This window comes from Mesoplodon bidens (assembly GCF_964165515.1).
Source record: "Mesoplodon bidens genome assembly, chromosome: 18".
NCBI classification, from domain to species: domain Eukaryota; kingdom Metazoa; phylum Chordata; class Mammalia; order Artiodactyla; family Ziphiidae; genus Mesoplodon; species Mesoplodon bidens.
The window spans coordinates 44,832,798-44,852,982 of record NC_138175.1 but is presented as its reverse complement, the minus strand read 5'-3'; the positions used below and the strand labels follow the sequence as shown (position 1 = coordinate 44,852,982).

At 45.5% G+C, this 20,185-nt stretch overlaps 1 protein-coding gene across 1 annotated transcript; it reads left to right on the top strand.

Moving 5' to 3' along the window:
• Nucleotides 1–14,762: 14,762 nt before the first annotated feature.
• FAM187B (family with sequence similarity 187 member B) lies at nt 14,763–19,451 on the top strand. Its single transcript, XM_081215344.1, is given in 4 exon segments — nt 14,763–15,298; nt 15,302–15,427; nt 15,431–15,828; nt 19,036–19,451. Coding segments are annotated over 4 exon segments (1,152 nt in total). The 5' UTR covers nt 14,763–15,058; the 3' UTR covers nt 19,424–19,451.
• Nucleotides 19,452–20,185: the final 734 nt, after the last annotated feature.

Sequence of the window (20,185 nt, the reverse complement as noted above, 5' to 3'; positions counted from 1 at the left end):
GGAATGGGGCCCAGGAAAAGTTGTAATTCTACTTTGGAAGTTTTCTCCGCCTCCCCCCCCCACAATTCCTAACTTTTGGTTTGGCCCCTGGGCGTTCATCGCCCCAGGTCAGGCCTCCGGAAACTGGCTCTTAAAGGGGCTGAGCGGAGGTGCGGGACTAGGGAAGGTTTCCGCCTAAGGATTCGTAGGGACCGGGGCCACCTGCGTCGAGGGCGGGGTGGGGCGAGGCCAGGCACCCGGAACGCGAGGCGCTGTACGCGGCTCTGCTGTCCCCCGATGGCGGCTAGGGGAAGTGCATCCTGGAGAACTCTGGGAGCTTCTGAGGAGTCTCCCCTGAGGTCGCAAACTGGATACTGGCTGGCGGGTTACGTACCCAGGGATGTTTTTTTGTTCGACCGCACCCTGTTAAAACCCAAGTTGGATCATGCCCCTCTGCTCAAAACCTTCCCGTGTCTCCCACTCCCAGCAGAAATCAAAATACTGGGAAGTGGCCTGATCCCTCTCTGACGTCACCACTGTCCCCCTGGCTTACTCAACTGGCCAACTCAGCGCTCGGGAATGTGCCTCTCACCCTCTCACTTCAGGCCTCTTGCCCTCACTACTTCCTCTGCGGGAACACCCGTCCCTCAGATGGCCACCTGATCCTCCTCTCCTTTAGGACTTTACTTAAAGGTCATCTTTGCAGTGACACCTTCCCTGACCACTTTTTATAAAATTTCAACCAGGTCACATCCCCCTCCGGCCCCGCCCCGCACACACACTTTTTTGTTGTGGTAAAGTATACATACCGTAATAGTAATCATTATAACCATTTGCAAGTATACAATTCAGCGGCAGTAATTACATTCACATGGTTGTGTACTCATCACCACTATCCAATCTTTTTCATCATCCCCAGTATAGACTCTGTACGTATTAAATAATAATTCCCCATTCCCACCTGCCCCCAGCACCTGGTAACCTCTTTTCTACTTTCTTCCTCTATCAAATTGCCTATTCTAGGTACCTCATTTAAGTGGAATCATATGACATTTGTCTTCTGTGTCTGGCTTATTTGACTACACATGTTTTCAAGGTCCATCCACATTGTAGCATATATAGCAATCAAAAGTTCTGTCCTTTTTATGGCTGAAATAGTATTTCATTTTATGTATGTACCACATTATGTGTATCCATTTATCTGTTAGATACTTGAGATGTTTCCACCTTTTAGTTATTGTAAATAACGCTGCTGTGAACATGGGTGTACAGATACTTGTTTACAATCCTTTTGGATATATACCTAGGAGTGGAATTACTAGGTCATATTGTAGTTCTAGTTTTAAACTTGAGGAATTGCCAAATTGTTTTCCATATCGATGCACCTTTTGTATTACCACCAGCAATGCACAAGGGTTCACACCTCACCAACACTTGTTTTTTTCTGTTTTCTTGATTATAACCATCCTAGTTGGTGTGAAGTGGCATCTCATCAGGGTTTTGATTTGCATTTCCCTAATGACTAATGATATTGAGCATCTTTTCATCTACTTCTTGGCCATTTGTGTATCTTCTTTGGAGAAATGTCTATTCAAATGTTTGCCCATTTTTGAATTGCATTGTTTTGTTCTCTGCTGTTGAATTGTAGTTCTTTTCATATTCTGAATATTAATCCCTCGTCAGATATATAATTTGCAAATATGTTTTCCTGTCCTGTCGATTGTCTTTTCACTTTCTTGATAGTGTCCTTTGATTCACAAAAGTTCTTAATTTGATGAAGCTCAGTTTATCTATTTTTTCTTTTGTTGCCTGTGCTTTTGGTGTCATATCTATGAAAATGTCGCCATATCCAGGGTCATAAAGATTTTTTCCAGTGTTTTCTTCTAAGAGTTTAATAGTTTTAGCTCTTAAGTTAGGTCTTTGATCAATTTTGAGTTATTTTTTGTATATGGTATAAGGTAAGGGTCCAACTTAATTCTTTTGTATGTGGTTATCCAGATTTTCCTTCACCATTTGTTGAAAAGACTGTCCTTTACCCACTAATTGATCTTGACACCCTTGTCAAAAATCAATTGACCGTATATGTAAGGGTTTATTTCTGGGTTTTCTATTCTATTACATTGGTGTATATGTCTACCCTTATGCCAGTACCATACTGTTTTAATTACTGTAGCTTTGTAGTAAATTTGAAGTTGGGAAGTGTGAGTCCTTCAACTTTATTCTTCTTTTTCAAGATTGTTTTGGCTGTGCAGGGCCCAGTGCAATTCTATATGAAAGATTTGCTTCCATTTCTTTGAAAAAGGCTGTTGGAAGTTTGGTAGGCACTGTGTTGAATCTGCAGATTGCTCGGGTGGTATTGACATCATAACAATTTTTTTTTTTTTTCCTGTACGCGGGCCTCTCACTGTCGTGGCCTCTCCCATTGCAGAGCACAGGCTCCGGACACGCAGGCTCAGCGGCCATGGCTCACGGGCCTAGCCACTCCGCGGCATGTGGGATCTTCCCGGACCGGGGCACGAACCCATGTCCCCTGCATCAGCAGGCGGACTCTCAACCACTGTGCCACCAAGGAAGCCTGACATCATAACAATTTTAAGTCTTTCTATTCGTGAGCACAATGTCTTTCCATTTACTTAGATATTCTTAATTTTTTTAGCAATCTTTTGTAGCTTCAGCATACAAGTCTTTCACCTACTTGGTTAGATTTCTTCCTAAGTATTTAATTCTTTTGGATGTGATTGTAAAATGAAAGTGTTCTCTTAATTTCCTCTTGGTATTGTTCAATGTTGGTGTATAGCAACACAATGGATTTTTCAGTGTTAATCTTGTACCCTGCAACTTTGCTGAGTTTGCTTATTAGTGGATTCTTTTTGATTTCCTATATGTAGGATCATGTCACCTGAGATTAGGGATAGTTTTACCCCTTCCTTTCCAATTTGGGTGCCTTTTACTTCTTTTTCTTGTTTGATTGCTATGGGTAGGACTTCCAGTACATAGTTGAATAGCAGTGGTGAAAGTAGACATCTTTGTCTTTTTCCTGGTCTTAGGAGGAGAGCATTCAATCTTTAACCATTGAGAATGATGTTAGAAGTGGGGTTTGTTTTGTTTTGTTTTTTTATAATACCCTTTATCACGTTAAGGAATTTTCCCTCTATTCTTAGTTTCCAGGAGTTTTTGTCATGAAAGAGTGTTGGATTTTGTCAAATGCCTTTTCTGTGTCAGTTGAGATGATCACATGATTTTCCCCCTTCATTCTATCAACATGATGTATTACATTGGTTGATTTCCTTATGTTGAACCACCATTCATGCATAAATCTCCCTTGGTCATGACTTCTGCCATTTTACTATTTGTTTTCTATATGCCTTATAGCTTTTTTGCCCCTCATGTTCCCCATTACTCCCTTGTTTTGTTTAGTTAATGTTTTTGTAGTGAAATATTTTGATTCCCTTCTCATTTCCTATTGTGTATATTCTATGGCTATTTCCTTTATGGTGACCATGGGGATTACATGAAGCTATAACACTTCAATATGAATTTATACCTGGTTAACATTATTTTTTTTAATTAATTAATTATTTATTTATTTTTGACTGTGTTGGGTCTTCGTTGCTGCTGCAGGCTTTCTGTAGTGGCGGTGAGCGGGGACCACTCTTCGTTGTGGTGCGCAGACTTCTCATTGCAGTGGCTTCTCTTGTTGCTGAGCACGGGCTCTAGATGCATGGACTTCAGTAGTTGTGGCACACAGACTCAGTAGTTGTGGCTTGCGGGCTCTAGAATGCAGGCTCAGTAGTTATGGTGCATGGGCTTAGTTGCTCCATGGCATGTGGGATCTTCCCGGACCAGGGCTCGAACCTGTGTCACCTGCATTGACAGCCGGATTCTTAACCACTGTGCCACCAGGGAAGCCCTATACCTGATTAACTTTAATAGCATGTAAAAACGTTGCTCCTATACCTCTCCATCACCTCCTTTTAATTATTGAGGTCACAAATTACACCTGTGTACATTGTTTTCCCAGTAACAAAGGTTAATAACTATTTTTATGTCTTTTAAGTCATGTAGAAAATTGAAATTGAATTTTAGTACAATAATACTAGCTCTTATAATTGCCCATGTATTTATCTTCACTGGAGATTTTTATTTCTTCATACAGTTTCAAGTTACTGTCCAGCATCCTTTCATTTCAACCTAAAGGACTCTCTTTTGCATTTCTTGCAGGGTAGGTCTAATGGTAACAAACTCCCTAAGCTTTTGCTTATTTGGATGTGTTTTCATTTCTCCCTCATTGTTGAAGGGGAATTTTGCCAGTTATGGAATTCCTGGTTGAAAATTTTTTTCTTTTAGCACTTTGAATAATTCAACCCGTGGCCTTCTGGCTTCCAAGTTATCTGATGAGAAATCAGCTGATACTCTTAATGAGGATCCCTTTATGTGACAGGTCGCCTCTATCTTGCTGCTTTCAAGATTATCTTTTTTTTTTTTTTTTTTGCGGTACGCGGGCCTCTCACTGTTGTGGCCTGTCCCGTTGCAGACCACAGGCTCCAGATGCGCAGGCTCAGTGGCCATGGCTCACGGGCCTAGCTGCTCCATGGCAGGTGGGATCTTCCTGGACCGGGCCACGAACCCGTGTCCCTTGCATCAGCAGGCGGACTCTCAACCATTGCGCCACCAGGGAAGCCCCAAGATTGTCTTTTTGTCTTTGGCTTTCAGCAGTTTGATTACAATGTGTCTTGGTGTGGATCTTTTTGTGATTATCCTATTAGAGTTTGGTGAACTTCTTGGATTTGTAGATTTGTGTCTTTCATCAAATTTGGGAGGCTTTCAGCCATTATTTCTTCAAATGTAGTTCTTTCTGTGGCTTTCTGTCTCTCGTCTCCCTCTGGGACTCTCACGATATGTATGTGGTTCCACTTTATGGTGTTCCACAGGTCCCTTAGGTTCTGCTCACTTTTTCTCAACCTTTTTTTCTTTCTGTTCCTCAGACTCAATAATTTCAATTGTCCTATCTTCATGTTAATTGATTGTGTTTTCTGCCTGCTCACATCTGCTTTTGAACTCCTGTAGTGAATTTTTTCATTTTAGTAATTGTATTCTTCAGCTCCGGAATATCTTTTTGGTTTCTTTTTATATTTTCTACCTCTTTATTGATATTCTTATTTTGTTCATACATCATTTTGCTGTATTTTTCCATGTCTTTGTTAGCTTTTTGAGCATTTTATGACAGTTTACGTCTTTGTCTAGTGTGTCTGCCGCCTGGGATTCCTCAGGGATGTTTGTTTGTTTGTTTTCCTTTGAATGGGTTACTTTCCTGTTTCCTTATGCCTTGTGATTTTCTGTTGAAAATGGGCATTTAAATCTTATAAGTGGTAACTCTGGAAATCATATTTTCCCCCTTCCCAGGGTGTGTTGGGGGTTGTTATTGTTGTAGACTGTGTCTGTGCTGGGGATCAGCTTGAGGTGAAAGCTTAAGGTCATCTCAGATCTTTTCTGAGCTCACATCTTTCTCTGGGTTTGTGCAATGACTTTCTAAATCCCCTCATACTGTGTGTGTATCAGTTGTTTTTGAAAGTCCTAATCCCTAAATGTCTGGCTCCCAATAGGGGGGAAAGGGGAGAAAACCCAACTGTCCCTTTAAATCTCTGGGAAGCCACTTTAGCCCGTGGGGGGTTAAACAATGATGACCTGCCTCTGTGTCTGTACATCTGTGATCAGAAGCCATAATCTGCAACCAGAACACAGAACCCTGATATTTGGAGGACAAGGTCCTTATTGCCCATCCATCAATAATAACACCAACTGAGTGCTTTATATACAGCATCTCAACAAATCCTCATAAGAGCGCTGTGGGGCTTCCCTGGTGGTGCAGTGGTTGAGAGTCCGCCTGCCGATGCAGGGGACACAGGTTCGTGCCCCGCTCCGGGAAAATCCCACATGCCGCGGAGTGGCTAGGCCCGTGAGCCATGGCCGCTGAGCCTGCGCATCCGGAGCCTGTGCTCCACAACGGGAGAGGCCACAACACTGAGAGGCCCGCGTAGCGCAAAAAAAAAACCAAAAAAAAAACTGGGGCTTCCCTGGTGGCGCAGTGGTTGAGAGTCTGCCTGCCGATGCAGGGGACACGGGTTCGTGCCCCGGTCTGGGAGGATCCCACATGCCGTGGAGCGGCTGGGCCCGTGAGCCATGGCCGCTGGGCCTGTGCGTCCGGAGCCTGTGCTCCGCAAAGGGAGAGGCCACAACAGTGAGAGGCCCACATACCGCAAAAAAAAAAAAAAAAAAAAGAGTGCTGTGTAGCCAGTACCATTGAAATCTCTATTTTGAAAATGAGGAAACTGAGGTTCACAGAGAGAAAGCTGTTAGACCAGACCTTCAATTCAGGAAGAGGCTTCATTGCAGTTTCATAAAATATGTGAGAAAGAAAAACAACCCTTGGTATCTGGGAGCTGACCTGACACAAATAACGGGTTATTGGTATTTCTAGGAGCCAGCCTAGAGTTCACAGCTAGGTCACTGAACATAAACAAATTCATAGAATGCCACATCACACAAAGTCTCTCTGTGACTGTGATGAACCAAGACAAAAACAAGACCACTCCATAATCACATCTGAACACAGACAAACAGAAACACTGTCCAAGCCACAAAAGACTAAACATCTCCCTCTCCCATTCTTCTCATCTTCCAGATAAGATAGAATTACTCCCACTTCCTGACAGCACCCCATTCAGAGAAAATCTCCACTTCCTTGAACTCATCCCCAAATCACATAAAGCAAGCCCAAATTCTGTAAATCTGTTCTCACACTTTCTTACTGAAATGTACCATTCCTATGGTGTGCACCTTCCCTCACTGCAGTTAGTCAAGAAATGCAACTTTGCTGAACCACAAGTGTGTTCCTAGTCTTTGGCTGAAGTGCACTGGCACCTGCCAAATGTGTACCCATCTCAAGACCTTTGCATGTGCTGTGTGCTTAGTCCAGACCTTGCTTCCTCTGGCTCCTCTTATGTAGTCTGCTCAAATGTCACTTTTTTTAGAGAGCCCTTCTCTCTCCATCCCATTTAAAATAGTCACTGTATTAGTTTGCTAGGGCTGCCATAACAAATGCAGCCATAACAAATGACTGGATGACTTAAACAATGGAAATTTGTTTCTTCACAGTTCTGGAGGCTGGAAGTCCAAGATCAAGGTGTTGGCAGGGTTAATGGCCTGCAAACAAAAGTAATGTAGATCCCTCCCAGGTCAAAGCATTTGACTGTCCTTCCTTATTCCATAGCAGCTAATGATGCTGCAGGTGGTGCAGCCTCCACTGGCCATGGTATTTGAAGGGACTGTGTAGAGCAGAGCTCTCCACCAACCCACATTAGACATGTAAGATGAGTAAAAAAAAATGTGTTAAGCCACTGAGATCCCAGAATTCTTTTGTTCCACAGCATAACCTAACTTATCCCAATTAATACATCCCCCACTAGAATGGAAGCTCCAAGAGGGCAGGGACTTAGCCTGGATCCTTAGTGCCTGTTGAAAGATGAGTAAACAATACTTATTTATGGAATAATTGAATATGCCAGGCACAAGAAGGTGAAGTTGCTGGGCATGGATTATTCTAATAAAAGGTGGATCTAGAAATGAAACTGATCCCAGAACCTGGGACTGGAGCCACTTGGCCACATTCCCACTAACTAACCACTGTGTTAATCCAAACCTGGACCGTTCCAAGAATTTGAAATCAGTAATCTCTTGAAAGCTTTATAACACCATAGTTTGTGATGGAAAGTTCTAATATCCCATTTTACAGATGGGGAAGTGAGGTTTAACAAGTCTCAGCAACTTGCCTAAAGGTCATGTAGCTCACATAGTGCTAACCACAGTCCTGGTACAACAGATATTTCCTAACCATGGATGCTGTGACAAATATGGTTGGTTATACCAAATAAGCATTCTCTTTACATCTCTCCTGCATACAAAGCCCTGATTTTTTTTGGAGTCTTCAATGACTTCTATGGTCAGAGAAGGTTATACTTCCCCAGTCCTGGAGAACAAATTCTGATTGGCTTAAGCCAATCATGGAAAATTTCTTTCCTTTCAGAGATTGATTTTGATCTGCACATGGGGCCTAATTCTGGCCAATGGAACTTTAGGAGAGATGTGATGGGAGGATTTGGGGAATGGTTTTAACTTTATGATATAAAAGAACACTGCTTGTAGTAGACATTAGCTGCAGTAATTATTACTGACTGCCATTTTCTAAATGTTTCCTGGACATATTAGAATTCCATTTCCTTTGCTGGGTTGGTGAATTGTTAGTGCCATGTAACCATTTCTGGCCAATGGTTTGTGAGCAAATGACATGTGTCATTTAAGGCCAGAGCATTTAATTATAGACATGAAATCCTACAGAGCTTTCTTCCTCCTTTGGCATAAAACTGGAAATGTTTGGGATGACAATTGCTCAATCATCCTGTATCCCTGAGTGATTGTAATGCCAACCCACAAGGGACATGGAGCATGAATGGGAAGTAAACTTGTGTTATTGTAAGTCATTGAGATTTGGATGAAGTTTATTATAATAGCAAATAGCCTATCTTGAGTGACACAGAAATTAGTATCAGGAGTGGGGAGCTGCTGTAATAAAAAATAAAAACACATGGCATTGGCTTAGATACAGAGCAAAGGGAACAAGAAAATTATTTGAAGCCAGAAGGATGGAGATTATTGCCTGAAATACTTTGGGAAGCAGATAACATACTTAACGAACTTGCAGCTTTAGGGGAAGCAGTTGGAACACAGGACACTCGGAGTGAATATTGGCCAAAGATGGCCCCAAATCAGGAAGACCTTTGAGAGTCAAAGTCCAGTTAGAACTCAGATTTTGTCAAGGATAAAATCAAGGATTAGCACCAATCAAATCATTATTAACCATTGTTAAGATCTCTGAATAAATTAAGATACTCCCAGGAAACACTTAAGATAGTCTGAGGTAGACAAAATGGCTTTGAATATGGCTTTCCATGGATGCCTGATAGAGTCTAAGGTACCTGCAATGAGAGAGAGAGAGAGAGAGAGAGGGAGAGAGAGAGAGAGGAATGAGGAACATCTTGAACAGAACTGTGGATGTGGGGGGTTTGTACATGGAGTTAACTGGAGACTTATAAGAATCCTTAGGTCCCACACTTTTAGGAGACAGAAAACAGGCTGAGAAAACTGCTCATGTGCCAAGGAGGGCACATCTTCCAATGTCACCTGAGATGTAGCCAAGGAGGATAATGGAAAAGGGGGTAACTCCCTTGAGAGTGAAGACATAAGCTACAGCGAGCAAAGATTTGGGAAGCTCCCCACCCTTAAGGAGTTGATTTGGTACTAATTAAGGAACCCTCCCCATCTATAAGATAGGAAGTCCTTACAGTATCTTTTCACTAGATTTTAGAAATGATACAGACCAGTGATTTCTGTGTGTCTTCCCTTATTCCCCTTTCCAATTGGGCATTTTGACCCATTCCATCATTGTATATTGGGTATGTGGAGGGCAAATAATTTGACTTTTTAGTTCACTCATTCTGACATAGGCTCACTCATTGTGTTTCCTGCCCATCTCTTGAGTTTTTGACTCTACAGCCCTACACTAAGCTATTTGATGACATGAACTGAATTGGACTCCTGGAAGTGCAGTGGATCAAGGTCCATTCCACTGCCCAGGGCTGATGCCTGAGTTCTGTGGGTGACTTCACAATGCCCCGATGGTTCCCAGCCTCCTTCTGTAGTCTGTAGGTGGCCATGTTGGCCACCTTGTGGCTGCTTAGCCTTTCTCTCCCCACTTCGTGGGCCCAGATATTAGTCAGCTGTGCCTACAAGAGTCTCTGCCAGCAGGCCCTGCTCTCAGGCAATGATGTTGTCCTGCAGTGTGACCATCTCAAGGCATGCTGGTACTCCTCTTCCGTTCTGGGGGAGGATCTCTTGTTGCTCTCCTCAGTGCCTAACATAAAGAAACTGCCTGGGGGCAACCTCCAATTGACCAACCCTCAGCCCTCCCAGACAGGCCTCTATCACTGTGAGGACAATGACAATGCCCTCGTGGTAGAGTGTGAGATTGATTTCCAAGATGTCACTACCCTACATATTATGCACAAAGGCCTGGGCCAAAAGCCCCTGCAGAATGAGACCCTGAGTCTGGGTGGCAAGGAGCTCATCTTCACCCACTGGGAGCCCTGGCAGGACTGTAACCGCTGTGGGGAGCCAGGTGAGTGCAAACACCTGGGGTACTGCTACATAGAGGAGCCCCTGGAAAAACCCATGCCCTGTTGGCTCTATCTGCAAGAAGAGAAGGTACAGTACAGACGCATGTGGCCTGAGATGTAGGTGGAAGCCTGCCTTATACCCTGCGACCACATCAAGTAAATCAAACAGCCGTACTTCACCTTTGACATTTGCCAGTTGGGCAAGTTGACCAACAACATGTGGCTCACCTGCCCCTTGGCCTCCATCTACAGGTGACTGGACCAGGAAAAAGCAGGGTCTGTCTCCCAGCCCATAAGCTTTCAAGGTCAATCTGTGCAGGAAGGGGTCTCTTCATGGGCTTGTTCGGTTGTTCATTCAGCAAGAATTCCTGGCTGCCCCTTCTGAGCCAGGCCCTGGGTAGGTGATGTTGAGGACAGAGTGGTGACCAACAAAGACCTAGTCCCTGCCCTTCTAGACTCCTGATATTCAGGGTAGGCCAAATGTAAAACCTAGAGACCAAGACATTCCGGCCCATGCTCATGCCAACATAGACTTTAGTGTGATTTCTGTCTCCTCACTGGACTCTGACTGATAGAATTTATCTATCCATCCTTGTACCAATGCTACAGTGTCTTAATTATTATACCTTTATAATAAGTCATGATATCGGTAGTATAGATTTTTCAACTTTGTTCTTCAAGATTGTTTTGGTTATTCTTGACCCTTTGTGAAAAAAGAAAAAAAAATTGAAATCAGCTTGTAGTTCCCATCCCAAAAAAATCCTGTTTTTTTTTTTTTTTTTTTAAATCGGGGCATCATTGAATCTAAAGATAAATTTGGGTAGAATCAATATTACAATATTTAGTCTTCCAATCCATGAACATTGTAAACACTTTCATTATTTAGGCTTTCTTTAATTTCTCCCAGTAACGTGCAGTTATTAATGTAGAGGTTTTACATACATTTTATTATATTTGTTCCTAAGTATTTGATATTTTCATGCAAGTTGTGTCTTTTTTTTTCCAAATTTTGTTGTATATAAAAATATATTTGATATTTATATATGACCTTGTAACTAATTATTTTGCTAAATTCACTTACCTCCAGTATAATGCTGAATGGAGAAGTTGATGGCAGACATGCTTATGTTATTCTTAATATTTCACTATTAAATATAATTCTGCCCTAGATTTTTAATAGAACTTTAATAGAAGATTAAGAAAATTCTTTTTCATTCCTATTTTGCCAAGAGTTTTGAGCCATGAATGAGTGTTGAATTTTATCAAATGATTTTTCTGCATCTACTGAAATGATAATATGGCTTTTCTCCTTCATTCTGTTAGTGTGGTGAATTACACTGATTGATGTTCAGATGTAAAGCCAACCTTGCCTTCCTGGGATAAACCCAATTTGGTCATGATGTTTATCCTTTTTATTTATCATTGGAAGCAATTTGCTAATATTTTGCTTAGGCTATTGTGTTCACATTCATGAAAAAATGGCCTGAATGATATTTTCCTTTGTTGTAGTGTCCTTATAAGTTTTTGGTATCAAGGTGATTCATACCTCATCAAAGTTTGGAAGTGTTCCAACCTTTTTTATCTCTGGGAAGATTTTGAAAGATTTATGCCATTTCTTTTTCTTTTTTCTTTTTTTTTTGCGGTACGTGGGTCTCTCACTGCCGTGGCCCCTCCCGCCGCGGAGCACAGGCTCCGGACGTGCAGGCTCAGCGGCCATGGCTCACGGGCCCAGCTGCTTCGCGGCACGTGGGATCCTCCCAGACCGGGGCACGAACCCATATCCCCAGCCTCGGCAGGCAAACTCTCAACCACTGCGCCACCAGGGAAGCCCCGTCTCTTACACTCTTTTGTGTATTTTCCTATTGTTTTCCTTAGCATGCTTCAATATAGATATTCTCTATGAACCCATATTTCATTTCCTCTCCTCTAATGTGTCCAAAAGATTGTTACCCCACCTAGTGAATCCTTAATTTCACAAATTTTATCTTTTTATTCTAGTGTTTCCATTTGATTCTTCTATATAGATTCAAAATCCTCATCTTGTCATCTCTTAGACATACTAATCTAAGTGTAGACTTTATCTTAAAGTCTACACTTGTTATTAGCAGGAGGGTAGTCTGATATAAGCTACTCAAATGTAGCAGTGAGCAGAAATCTCACGCATATTATTTAAAGAATAGCAGGGAATTTGGAGTCTCGTGTGAAATGTCTTGGATTTTACATGTTGGTCACAGATTTAAATATTCTAAAAACACCTTAGGGAGGCCAGTTAAAACATTTCTTCAGGCTGGCTCCAGCTAGTGTGACTTCTCACCTAGATAAAGTGAAAGTTGGAAGTGAGCTTTCTCACTGTGTCCCCATAGCCCTGTTTACTTGTTTAGAAAAGATTCCCTGGGCTGAGGAGAGAGACAGAGAGGGAGATAGATGGGGGGAAGCAATAGGGGTATAAATGTTAATATGTCTCAGACAGAGGGTCTTTATAAAGTTCTGGGAAGCAGACAAAAACTCTAGATGGTTTTGTAGACCTGAGAGCAGAAGGGATGTGTGACCCACTCTCGGGGTGAGGGTGGCAGCAAGATAACATAAGTGTACAGCTTATGCCAAACATAGCCTGTAAAATTCCCACATGGGGTAGGGGCACGACCAAGAGAGCCCCCAGCCATTAGAAGCCAGGTAGAGGAAGGCAGGCTATCTTAGCAAAGACCTAGATGAACCTCTGACCTCAGCCACTCAGCACTCTCCCCCTTGTCCTTTCCTCCTTAGTCACTCTGGCCTCCACACTCTTTACATATACTAATCAGGCAGGCATGTCAGGGTCCAGCCCTCTCCTGGAAATATCCTTCCTTCAAATACCCACATGGCTCTTTATCTCACCTCACTTAGGTGTTTGTGAAAGTTCCCCTCCTCAGAGAGTGCTCAGACAGGCCTGCTCATCCCCTCTAAAATAGCCCATCCCCACACACCAACATTTTACTTTCCATCCTCATTTCCCTGCTCTATTTTTCTCTTTAACAATTACTACAGTTGATCCTCATTATTCAGGGATTCCACACTTGTGGATTCACCTACTCACTAAAATTTATTTGTAACCCCCAAGCCAATACCCTCAGTGCTCTCATAGTCATTTGCAGACATGCACAGAGTGATGAGAAAATTGAGTCACCTAACAATGAGCATTCCCAGCTGAGGCCAAACAAGGTGACCCTCTGCCTTCTTGTTTTAGCTCCCATACTGTGTTAGCAAGTATCGTTTTCATGGTCTATTTAGTGCCATGGTTTTTGCATTTTTGTGCTATTGGTGATTTTGCTGTTTAAAATGGCACCCAAGCATGGTGCTAAAATGTTCCTAAGTGCCTTGTAAATGCATGTGTTAGATTAGCTTTGTTCAGGCATGAGCTACAGGGCTGTTGGCTACAACTTCAATGTTAATGAATCAACAGTATATATTGTGTCTTTAAACAAAAACATACATAAAACAAGGTTATGTGTTGATCAGCTGACAAAAATACTGTGACCAAAGGCTTATAGGACCCTAACTTTGTATTTCTCCTAGGACTACTGTTTCATTATCTTGTAATTCAGCGACTTTATAGAACATACTTCCAAGAATAATGAGAATCTACTGTATCTGACATTATGTTTATTATCTGTCTCTTCCACTAGAAGGTAAGCTCAAGGAGGGCAGAGGCTTTGTCTAAACTGTTTACTGCTTTGATTAGAATACCAACCAGCACATGGGCTTCCCTGGTGGCGCAGTGGTTGAGAGTCCGCCTGCCGATGCAGGGGACACAGGTTCGTGCCCCGGTCTGGGAAGATCCCACATGCTGCAGAGTGGCTGGGCCCGTGAGCCATGGCCGCTGAGCCTGCGCGTCTGGAGCCTGTGCTCTGCAACGGGAGAGGCCACAACAGTGAGAGGCCCGCGTACCGCAAAAAAAAAAAAAAAAAAAAGAATACCAACCAGCACATAGTAGGCATTCAGTAAACATTTGTGAAATGAGTGAACAATGGCAGTTCAAGCCTGCACAATAATTATTTTTTAATATTTATTTATTTATTTGGTTGCACCAGGTCTTAGTTGCAGCGGGGGGGCTCCTTTGTTGCGGCTCCAGGGCTCCTTAGTTGCGGTTCGCCAGCTCCTTAGTTGCGGCCTGTGGGCTTCTTAGTTGCAGCATGCGGGCTCCTTAGTTGTGCCATGTGAACTCTTAGTTGTGGCATGCATGTGAGATCTAGTTTCCTGACCAGGGATCGAACCCAGGCCCCCTGCATTGGGAGCATGGAGTCTTATCCACTGTGCCACCAGGGAAGTCCCATAATTATTTTTAATTTGAGAACTGAGAAGAAGTTTAGGAAAGGGTTTGGGAAGTGGGCAGTTGAGAAAAATATTTGTTTAAAATGAATCGAGTCATGCAGATATCTGTGGGACAACCAGCATGTGCAAAGATCCTGAGGCAAGAGCTCTTTACTTGCCTGATATGTTCAGGGGACTTCAGGGAGGCCAGCATGGCTGGAGCAGTTGGGTGGGGAAGGGTAGGATGTCAGAAGGGAACCAGAGAGGATTTATTCATCTCTCCATCCCTAGTACTAAGAAGTGTGCTCAGAACATAGTAGGTGTTCAGAAAAAATGTGTTGAATGTTCACATGTGACACTTTAACACCAAAGAAGGGGGATGGTAGAGAAAACCCTGAATAGACAAATAAAGTGTCCTGCTGACCAAGCAGAGTGGAAGGCTTATCACAGAAATGAAATAAGATTGTTAACTTGTCACAGAACAAATGTGGGAATTGTGACCTCACATCCCATGGGGGTGGACTACAGTTCATCCTGCTGCCCAGGGCTGAGACTTGAGTTCCATGGATGACCTCACAAAGTCCAGGGTGGTGCCCAGCCCACTGCCACAGTCCCAGTCCACCATGCTGACCACCCTGTGGCTGCTGCTCAGCTTTGCTGTCCCGGTGCTGAGGTCACACTTTTCCATCAGCTGTCCTAATCGGCATTGCCAACTGGCCCTACTCTCAAACAATGATATCTTCCTGCACTGCAATGCCTCTAGGGCACAGTGGCAATTCTTCTTCCTACCAGTCAAGACCACCTGAACCAACAACCCCTTCACTAACTCCAACATGGAAACAATGCCCGATGGCAGCCTTCTCATTAGAAATCCATTGCCCTTGCAGACAGGCTTCTACAACTGCCAGGACAAGGATGGCAAGAAAGTGGTATAGTACGAAATTGACTTCCAGGATATTGAAACCATACATATCACACACAAAGACCTGGGCCAAGAGCCCCTGCAGAATGAGACCCTGATTCTGGGTGGCAAGGAGCTCATCTTCACCCACTGGGAGCCCTGGCAGGACTGTAACCACTGTGGGGATCCAGGTGAGCGCAAACGCCTGGGGTACTGCTACATCGAGGAGCCCCTGAAAACGCCCATGCCCTGCTGGCTCTATCTGGGAGATGTGAATCTGTGGTCCAGGCGCATGCGGCCTGAAATGCAGGTGGAAGCCTGCCACGTCCAGTGCACGTCATCAAATGTGGAATACGTCACTTTTGACAACTTCAAGCTCAGTGAGAAATTGGGATCTGCATGGCTCACCTGCCCCTTAGGATCCATCTACAGGTGATGGAAGCGAGTTCCGGCCCTGCCCTTGGCCCCTTGCCAGGCTCTCCCCATCTGGGAGCCTTTGTGGGTTAATCTGTGCAGAGAGGGAGGGGTTCTACGTGGGTCAGCCCCGCAGGCTCTCTCCACTGGCTGCTTTAGATATTCCTTTGGCAAGAATCTCCTGGTGCCCACTGAGTCACACACAGGTAGAACAGGGACAGCTAACACAGAGGGAGCGCTCAGCTGACTCCGTGTCCAGCCCTGTGCTGCGTGGTGCTATGGACATGGCAGTCGTCAGGCAGCTGCAGGCCTGGCCCTTAGGAAGCCCCCAGCCCAGGGGGGAGACGGCCCAGGGTGGTCAGGGCTGGGATGGGAGAAGCCCAGGCAAATGATGGGGCTGTGCTGGGGGTAGCCTGGGAAGCTGTGAGACTCTGAGGCCTCAGACTCATCTGGGAAGGTCAGCAAGCCCGGGAGGAGAGGAGGGTGCCCCAGGGATGCCATCAAGACCTGTGCCCCGGCGCTCCCATTCATGTTCTTGTCTTCCTGCCTGGAGCCCCTGGGAAATCTCCCCGTCCTCTCATTTTCCCCAGCCCACCTGACCCTACCCCAGTAATAAGAACTACAACCACTCACAGTGCTGCGCTTTCCCCATGGGCTGGTTCCTGGACAAACTCTCTTAGTAAACTCCAAGGAGGCCCATTTATAGATGGGGAAACTGCAGCTCAGAAGGGTGCAGTCCTTGCCTGGGGGAATCCGTGGTGGGAAGTGGCAGCGCAGACCCCACAGCTCACATACTTGGCCATGGGGACCCTCTTGCCCTCCTTCTCCGCTTGCCAGTGGCAGCCTCTTCCTTGCAAGCGGGGAGCCGGAGCAACCTCTTGGGGCCTCTGCAGCCACAGGCTCTGTGGAATCTGGCCTCACCACCTCCGTCTGGTTTTCTTTCCCTCGCTCATCCCAGATGTCACTTCTATTCTTCTCTTTTTCTCTATATATCTTTTTGTCTCCCTTTCTCCTTTCTTCCTCCTCCTCAAAGTATAAAAGTAACACCTGCTTCCTTAAAAAAGCCCAGAATTCAGAAATGCAGGAATGTGCATGTGACCCCTCCTCCCAACTAGACCGGGACACCTACTCTGTGTCTTTGCCAGATAAGGAGCACCCAAGTGCCCATCACAAGGAACTTAAGAAGAGAGGTCAGTGAGGCTTCAAGAATTGCCAGGTCTCTAGGGAGCCGAGGGGAGTAGAATTTCATGTGAGGTTTCTGTCTCGGGCTCTGGATTCAGCCAGGCCTGGGTTCCAGTCCTAGCCCTGGCACTTTCCTGCTGTGTGACTTTGAGCCTGTGGCTTCTCTCTGGGCCTCAGCTTCCCCATCTGTAGAATAAGGGTTGTATTAGTTTCCTACGGCCGCCATAACAAAGTACCACAAACCAGGTGGCTTAAACCAACAGAAATTTCTTCTCTTACAGTTCTGCAGCCTAGAAGTCTGATCAAAGTGTCCGCAGGGCCCTGTACCCTCTGAGATGCTGGGTAGAATCCTTCCTTGCCTCTTCCTAGTTTCTGGTGGTGGCCGGCAATTCTTGGCCCGCCTTGACTTGTAACTGCATCGCTCCAGCCTCTGCCTCTGTCACCACCTGGCGTTCTCCCCGTGTGTCTGTGTCTCTGTGTCTCTTCCCCTTTTCTTATATGGATACAGATCATATTGGACTTAGGGCCCACCTGACTCCAATGTGGCCTCATCTGAACTAATTACATCTGCAACAACCCTATTTCCAAATAAGGTCACCTTCTGAGGTTCTGGTTAGGACATGAATTTGGGAAGTACAGAGGTCTTGCTGGCCCTGGCCTCTTGGGGTCATTGTGATCTCTAAGGGGGCAAATTCCTGTAAAGACACTTACGACAGTGTCTGACACAGGGTTCCACACTCTAATAGGTGTTACTATTGCTTTTATGATCACTGGCCTTGTCAGTGTAGTCTGTGGACAGTCCCCTCTGTTTCCCAGCCACAATGGGTGTGTTATATGCCTGATTCACGTATTCACTTATCACATTTTTCCCTGAGCATTTACAAGCCAAGCACTGTTCTAGGTACTGGAGATGCAGTGAAGAACAAAACTGAAAAAGATACCTGCTCGCAGAAACTAACACACCATTGTAAAACAATTATACTCTAATAAAGATGTAAAAAAAAAAAAAAAAGATACCTGCTCTCATAAACCAATTACATGAATGAAACACAGTTTATATTAGATTAGATTAGATTAGATTTTTGGTAGAAAAAAATACTTTATTGTAATAATCATTTATCACCATCATATAAGTATCTGTACTAAAAATATGTTAAGTATAAACTTCTTTATAATTGCCATAAGAAAATTATAAACCAATTTCACTTATGAACATTGTTGGAAAAACTCAATAAAATTTAGCAAATGAAATACAACTCAAAAGAATGGCTGCTGTGGTCTGGAGGGGTTGACAGCATCCTCAACTGACAAGCAGCAAGGAAACGGAGACCTGCCTCCTACAACCCTACAACCGCAAGGAACTGAATTCTGCCAGCAACATGAACAAAGTTGGAAGGAAACACACAGTATTTTAGATGGTGATGGAGGAGGGGGAATGGGAGTGAGGGAGGTGAAAGTTTTAAATAAGGAGGTCAGGGAAAGTGTCTCTGAGAAGGTGCCATCAGCCAAGACTGAGAGAAGGTGAGAGAGCCCTGTGTGCTGAGGGAGAGCGTTTCGGGCCAAGGGAACGGCCAGGGCAAAGGCCCTGAGGCAGGACTGTGTCCAGCATGTCAGAGGAACCTCTAGGAGGTGTGGCTGGAGCAGAGTGAATGAGGGAGAGCAGAGGAAATGGGGCCAGGCAGGTAAAGGGGGGCCACGCATCAATTAGGGAGCATCCTTGCTAATTCCTCCAAATAACCCTCTGAGGTTGTGGCAGTCATGACACCCCCAGGTTTCTTTGAGCCTTCAAATGGAGGCTCAAAGAGCTATGGAGGCATTTGGCCAAGTGGCCAGGGCAGTAAGGGGCAGGGCTCTGAGAACTCCCAGCCTTCCAGCCCCCATCCTCCCCTTAGTCACTGCTGGGTCTCTCTCTCCTTGGAGGGGGTGCTCTGTTTGCTGTTCCCAGGGAGAAGGGAGAAGGGTGCTGCCGTCTCCACCTCTTTTCAGACATCGGTCCCCCCTTCCTCTCCGGGGCGCTGCAGCTGACCTTGTCCTCCTTTGCAGGCCCATCATCTGGGAAGCCGACAACACCCCCCTGACCTGGAAGGACCAGCTCTCGGGCCAGGCTGTCAGCACCGTCCTGGACACGTCCAACGGCAGCAATCGGCTGCAGATCTTCCAGCCAGCCACGTATAAGTGCTTCGTGCAGCATGTGCTCTTGGCTCAATTCAACCCCAAGTCCGATCTGGATATACTGGCGTCTCTGAGCACAGAAGACTTTGAACAACAGCCGGAGGTAGAGGAGGCCCAGAAAGGAAAGGCTGACTCCGTCCTCAAGGGGCTGAGGCTGATGCTGCTAGCGGGCACAGTCCTGGGCCTGCTTGGGGCGCTGCTCAAACTCTTCCACCCTTCCCGGGGCAGGAAGAGAAACCAGGTGTTGCTGGTGAAATAAAGCGAGCCCTCGGGGCCCAGGAGACCTGGCCCCCTGCGCCTTCATCGCCTCACCTGTCCTCCCGTAGCTCCCGCCCTGGGCCCACCCACACCTCCCACTCTGAACGTGTGTGGACCAAAACAGACCCGGGGCCACAGCCAAGGGTGACTGACCTCCTCCTGGTCCGGGTCCTGCTCTGTTAACCCATTCGCAATCCCCATGCCACAGATGAGGAAAATGAGGCTAGACTACCTCTCTAGTCATTGGAAGGGGGGCGGGGCGCCAGTTCAAACCCAGTTTGCCTGGCTCAAGCCTCGTGCTCCTCACCGGGAGGAAGGGAGGGGTGCAATGAGGCCATTTTGGGGGACGAGTCTCTGGGTGTGTAAATTGTAGCCACTTCACTCACTGCTCTCCCAAGGATGAGGGCGGGGACAGGGGATGGGAGTGGGTCACCGTCAGACCCCCCAGATCTGCACTGGGCTGCTGCCTTTCCTTGCCCGTCCCTTGCTCCCACCTTGCCTCAGTGGTGCCTAGGGCCTCCAGGCCTCGCCATAGCTCCCCAAGTTAGAGGTGCCACCAGAGTGGTGGCCCGGGCAGCAGACACGCATCACCCTTCCTGGCTCTTGCAGTGGAGAGAGCTCCCTCAGACACCCCAGAAAGGGCAGACAGACCCCTCCACTGGGAGAAGGCACCAGGCCTGGCCCAGCTGACCTGTGGGTATCACCAGTCCCAGCTGTTCCCCATAATGTTATACACTATTTAGCAGGGTGCAAGTGTCAGATG